The following is a 6,000-nucleotide window of genomic DNA, read 5'->3' as shown; positions in this document are numbered from 1 at the left end:
ACAAAAAGAATGCCAAACATCCTGTTTTACCTGCCCGTGATAGAGTCCTAAGTTTTAGACGCAATAAATGCCAAAAATAATTAAAAAAAATGACTGAAAATAATAAAATAATTAAGAAATATAAAAAATTAATTAAAAAATAAAAAGTGAGTAATTGTACCTGCCAAGTACGCCTACCTGTACCTCCCAACCTTTCTCTCATCATCACCTTTCCATGTCTTTTTTACAATACAAATTACACACTCACACATTCCCTTTCTTACCCCTTTAAATACCTCTCTCTCCCTTTCTCTCTTTCCCAAACCCAAACCCATTTCATTCCTCTACTTCTCTCTCTCTCCTTTCTCCATCTCAATTCAACCTCAACCGTCCGATCTAATCTCATCTCATCAAACACTCCATGAAGCACTTGATCAGACGCCTCTCGCGAGTCGCCGACTCATCACAATACTGTCTACTCCGTTCCGATGCTTCAACCGCCTCTTCCCTCACTCGTCGTCATCTCAGAACAGACTCATTCAGAGTTAAGCTCCGTCGTCGTTCTTCTTCTACTCCGGCGCCGACGACCGTCGTTCCTGAAGGTCATATTCCGGTTTACGTCGGTGATGAGATGGAGAGGTTTGTTGTTAACGCTGAACTCTTGAATCATCCTGTTTTTGTTGAACTTCTCGATAAATCGGCTCAGGAATACGGTTACGAACAGAAAGGTGTTCTTCGGATCCCTTGTCATGTTCTTGTCTTTGAACGAGTCCTTGAAGCTCTCCGATTAGGTCATGTTCAGTCACGTGACTTACGTGATCTTCTCGGTTCTCAATATTCCTCCGATGATTTCATCTGTGCCTGATCAGAATTTTCTTCCTCTCTCTCTTTTTAACTTTTTTTTTCCTTCTTCATCTTTTTTTTTAAGAGACGAAGAAGAGTGAGATCTTAGTAGATTTCGTAAATTAGGAGAAATGATTTTGGATTTGCTGTAAATATACTTCTTCTCCTTCAAAACGACGCAGTTTCATAACGAACACAGAATTTTAGGTCTTCTTTTTTCTCTCTCTTTTTTTTTTTGTTCAGTGTAAAGAGATAGATTCTACTCTCTGTTTCTATTAGTGTTCTCTGTTACTACAAACGAATATATATATAAATATAGCCGTAGTTCATTTTTTTTTTCTGTATTGAAATTCAGAATATTAATTTTTGATTCGAGGCAATTGAGAATTTAATTTTTATTTTCTTTGGTCAGATTAAAATGCAAGAAAATGAGTTTGGTTTTTCTCTTGTCGGAGTTCTTACATCCAAAATTTTCGGGGGTGGGGTAGCGAAGCAGTTTTGTGTTTTTTTCTTTGGTAATTTTCTCGACAACCAAACAACAGTAGCAAAATTTTCCTTCCGTTTCTGGGCTACGGCTACGGCCGATCTCGAATGTGGTGAAATTACCAAAATGGGTCTGGGTTTGGGCTTAGTTGTAACGTTCGTAACGGATCTGAGTCGGGAAAGAAGGCTTTTAGACAGGTCAGAATAGTAATTTCCGTGATTTGCGGTGGTTCTTCAAATAAGTGAATATGGATCTGAGACAAGGGTAATTTAGTAAATTCGCAAAATTAGGAGGTTTTTTTAAAAAAAAAATTTTGGTGGCTTGTACGGACTGCGTGGGATAATGATAGGAATATGCCTATTGTGACGGTGGTAGCTGAAAACTCCAAAGTTCTAATATTTTAATTTCATTATTAATTATATAAAAATAAATAAGCTAATTATTTTTTTTTTTCAATTTTTACATGTATCAAAATAATATTTTTTGAACTATTTACATGAAACAACATATTAAAATTTGAAGAGATGATTTTTAATTTTAATAGTTTCAGAAGTTTTTAGCTTATGATTTGGTAGGAGTGTTTATCAAATTGTTTGCATTGTAAAAAAAAATACGGTTTAAAAATTTTTGCGGTACGGTCTCTTACGCCCAATATGTGACTGTTCAATTCAAAACTCAATAGTTATTCTATTGTTAAAATTTAATTTTTTTTATATTTATTTTTAAATCTTTATGGTATTTTTGATAAGTCTTAGCTCAAATTTGTTATATTTGTGATTAGTTTAATTATTTGATTATAGTCAAAACCGCAAAAATTGTAAAAATTGCACAATACTATTTTTTGCGATGCAATTTTTGCAGTTTTTTAGTTTTGCAGTGCAACTGCATGTGTAAGTTGATTTTAAAAAATGATTAAAAATTGTACACTCGCACCGCGAACACTACTATAATTTGATACATGATAAATTTGGGGAAAAAAATTATAATTAGTCAAATTAATAATGGTAATGATAAATAAGTCATGATTTAGCCAAATGTGGGTTGTTTTATTTTTCTCTGGGTAATTTTTTTATTATTAATAATAAATTAATGAATTCTGATTCCGTACATTGGTACAATGCAGTGTGACTATTATTAATTAATTAAATAAAAAAAATAAATTGAAAAAAGAAAAAAAGTTTGGGTGAAACACAAGTCAGATAATGTGGCAGTTAATGAGGCAACATCATTGATTTTCAAGAAAGTAGTAAAAAAGAAAGAGCCGTACACATACACCAACAAATAAAACATAATTTATTGCTTTGATTTATTTATAGATATAAGTTTTGAGATAAATATGGATTAATTAAAAGGAAAAGAGGCAAACAAACTTGCATAAATCAAGGAGTACACTAATTATATATACTAATCTTCTTTTGAAGATCTAATAACCCCACCTAAAGCAAACGTCAATTATAACATGATTAATGGCTTAAACATCTCCCACCTACAAATTGGATTTATTCTCACTCTTAATTCATCAATTACAAATATATATTACAACAATCTTCTATATGGTGTTCTTTTTAAAAAAAAAATGAAAAACAATAAAGAGTTTGGGCTTTATATAATTTGTAATTTGTAGTTTTAAACCCGAATGAATTTGAACTAAATTATTTAAGATTTCACTAAATTAATTTGGAGTGAATAGTTTGGTCAATTTAAACCGTTTACAATTCTCTAGTTCGATCACGGTTTTAAAATTTTTAGCGGTTCAAATTAAGCCAAATTCATATAATTCTTTTATTTATACTTAATATATATAATTTTTTAAAGGGAATGTTGATATTTAAGATAATTTTAGGTAGAATATTGATTAATTTAGCATTGTTTTTGAGAATATTTTGCTATTATTATTTATGTATGGAGAATTATTCCATATACTATTTTTTTAACTTTTTTTTTTTTAAATTTACGGTTTGGGTTTCTAAAGTGGTTGCAACGCTAGTTGCAATAGGGATTTTTAATAGATTTTTTGTTGCAATTTAAGTTGCAGCGCTAGTTGCAATATGAGTTTCTATGTAGAATTTCGTAAAAATGCAAAAAAAAAAAAAAAAAAAGCTGTTTTGATGTATAAAAATGAAAAAACCCCTTTATGTATTATATACTTATTAAAATTAAAAATATTTACCAAAAAAAAAAGAACAATTACTCTTTTTTTAAAAAATAGAATAACTATGAAATATAAATTATGGTTTTGAACCAAACTATTAATTGGTTTGGTTTAATTTAATCATTTGGATTAAAAAAAATTACAAATTGGGATCAAATCAATCAATAAACAAAAACACCCCTAATTAGATCATTTTTTGTAATGTTATCTATCTCTTTATCAACGCCACAACATAAATAAAAAATATTGTTATTAGATATCAATAGCATCTGACATTAAATTTAACATGCAAAATAAAAAAGTATGTTTGAATTACTTAAATATTTCATTTTCTTTTTCTTTTTTAAAGTAAAATTACTCATACATTTGTCTTCTAGAGACTTGTCTATACATTCAAAGTGATTATATTCTACGCTATGCACATTCATTTAGTACAACTATTCATATAACAACAGAAACAATATTCTTTTCCATTTGAAATGTTTCTAAAACTATCACCCAAATTCTTCCAATTTTTTCAACCTACCATGTTGGCACCCACTCCATACTTCACTCCAAATTCTAATCCCTTGATTTTTCGGACCAGCTACAAATCATCGTCTTATTGTCTCACTAACTAGCTAATCAAACGCGAGCTCGTACTCGAATAGATTCCAATCTCCTTTACTTTTGCTCCAATCTACACAAAAATTTTCAATCCTTGATGATACGGCTATTGTTTGGGTCCAACATAATTTTCATATATTAATCAACATTTTATCAAATTGTTAGTACTACTAGCTCTTTTACTTTCAATTAATCAATATATCTTATATATAATTTGTTGGGAGGCTTAGATCTTGAGTATAATGGTTTTGTGAAGCCAAACTTAATTAGTTTGTAGTTAGTTGGGAGGAGGCCCGGTCCTAGACTAAGACGGGTTAGGTCTAGGGTTAAGTTGAAAAATATCTCTTTTATTAATCAAGTAACTAAATTTACATTTAATTTTTATTTATTTGAAAAATACCTCTTTTTATATGTATTGTACCTAAAATATCCTGACATAAGGGAGTCACATGAAAAATATTTTAAAGTGATAGGGACAAAATTGATATAATGTTTTAAAAAAAGAGGTAAAAATAATAGATTTTAAAAAAAAGGTAAAAATAAAAGAGGACAATATAAAAAGAGTATAGAGTCTAATTTTCTCGTTAGGTCTGCGCTTATGGCCACTCAAACTTAGGGCCACTCAAACGTAGGGTCCAAAATTTGTGTATAGTATTTTAAAAAATGGTATTTTGGTAAAATTTTGTGAAAATAAACCTAATATCACACTTTATTTTAGATAACACAAAAAAAAAAAAAAAATCTTCGGCCTATTATTACTCAGAGTCGGCCCTATTGCGAATAATGAAATGAGAAAAAAATTTGTTATTATATTGTTTTGTTTTGTTGCATTTTTATGTAGAGGGGTGCTAATTACAATCTCTTAGTCAACTTCCATACTTGAAATTGTATGTCGGAATATTTTTTCATAACGGTATTCGCTATAGTTATAATATCATTCATATAAATTTTTGAAAAATCCGAATAGTTATTTACAGTACGGGAAATAAAGTTCATGATATTTTAGCTTAATTACCACACGTAAATTATTCAAAAAATTTTAAAAATTTACATATTATGAATATAACTAGCACTACTATGAAAAAAATATTCCCATATATATGTTTGAGCTCGAAAATTAATTAAGAGATTATAATAGAAGATTAATACTAGCACTCATCTTTTAAGAAATTGGATCGTAAAAGATAGATAAAAAAAAATTCATCATAATGCAAAATAATAAAAAAATTATCAATTTACTTTTATGCATATTAAACTCTATTCCATTTTTATTTCTCGACCAAAGGTACTCCTAAAGAAATTGCGTATTTATTTATGTTATGACTTAGTATTTTTATATATTATTTAAATTTGAAACTATTAATATGTCTATAAAAATAATTAATTTTTTTTGTTAAAAATTAAATCTTAAAATCTTGGTTTAGTAATTTATATTGTCAAACATAATAATATTTGTGCTTATTATAATTCTTTTAAGAGTTTTTGGCAGCTAAAAACTCTCAATTATTATTTTATTTGTATTTAATCTTTCAAATTCAAATTTTAGTGGTAAAATTTTTTAAATTACTGAACAGTTAGTAAATTTAAAGTGTTGTTCGATTAACTACTACCATGGTCTACTTATGTGCATACTCTTGTACACGTTGTATGTTTATATTATTGGTACACTAATATTATTATTTCAAAATTTATTTTAAAACTAAATAAAATTATAATTTTTAAATAATAATATTATGTGTACTAATATAAATATGCTACGTGTATAAGAGGATACACATAAAAAGTTCATGTTAGTAGTTAATTATGAAAAATAAACAATACCTTAAATTAGTTTGAGGATTTTACCACCCAAATTTAAACTTAGAGGGTTAAGTACAAGTGAAATAATAGTTGAGGCGGTTTAACCGTAAATACTCTTTTTTTTAAAATTATAATT

The 6,000-nt window shown here is 28.2% G+C and overlaps 1 protein-coding gene across 1 annotated transcript; it reads left to right on the top strand.

Moving 5' to 3' along the window:
- The first annotated feature begins 246 nt into the window (after positions 1 to 246).
- LOC115708788 (auxin-responsive protein SAUR71) lies at positions 247 to 1,156 on the top strand. The gene has a single exon (XM_030636797.2). The coding sequence runs from the start codon at positions 401 to 403 to the stop codon at positions 842 to 844; it is 444 nt and encodes a 147-aa protein (XP_030492657.1). The 5' UTR covers positions 247 to 400; the 3' UTR covers positions 845 to 1,156.
- Positions 1,157 to 6,000: the final 4,844 nt, after the last annotated feature.

The sequence above is a fragment of the Cannabis sativa genome, chromosome 3 (genome assembly GCF_029168945.1).
Source record: "Cannabis sativa cultivar Pink pepper isolate KNU-18-1 chromosome 3, ASM2916894v1, whole genome shotgun sequence".
Lineage (NCBI taxonomy): Eukaryota > Viridiplantae > Streptophyta > Magnoliopsida > Rosales > Cannabaceae > Cannabis > Cannabis sativa.
Note: the sequence above shows the minus strand (reverse complement) of the source record. Positions and strands in the feature narration are given on the sequence as shown.

Coding starts and splice junctions, on each gene's coding strand:
- LOC115708788 (XM_030636797.2), top strand. CDS start 401: ATGAAGCACTTGATCAGACGCCTCTCGCGAGTCGCCGACTCATCACAA.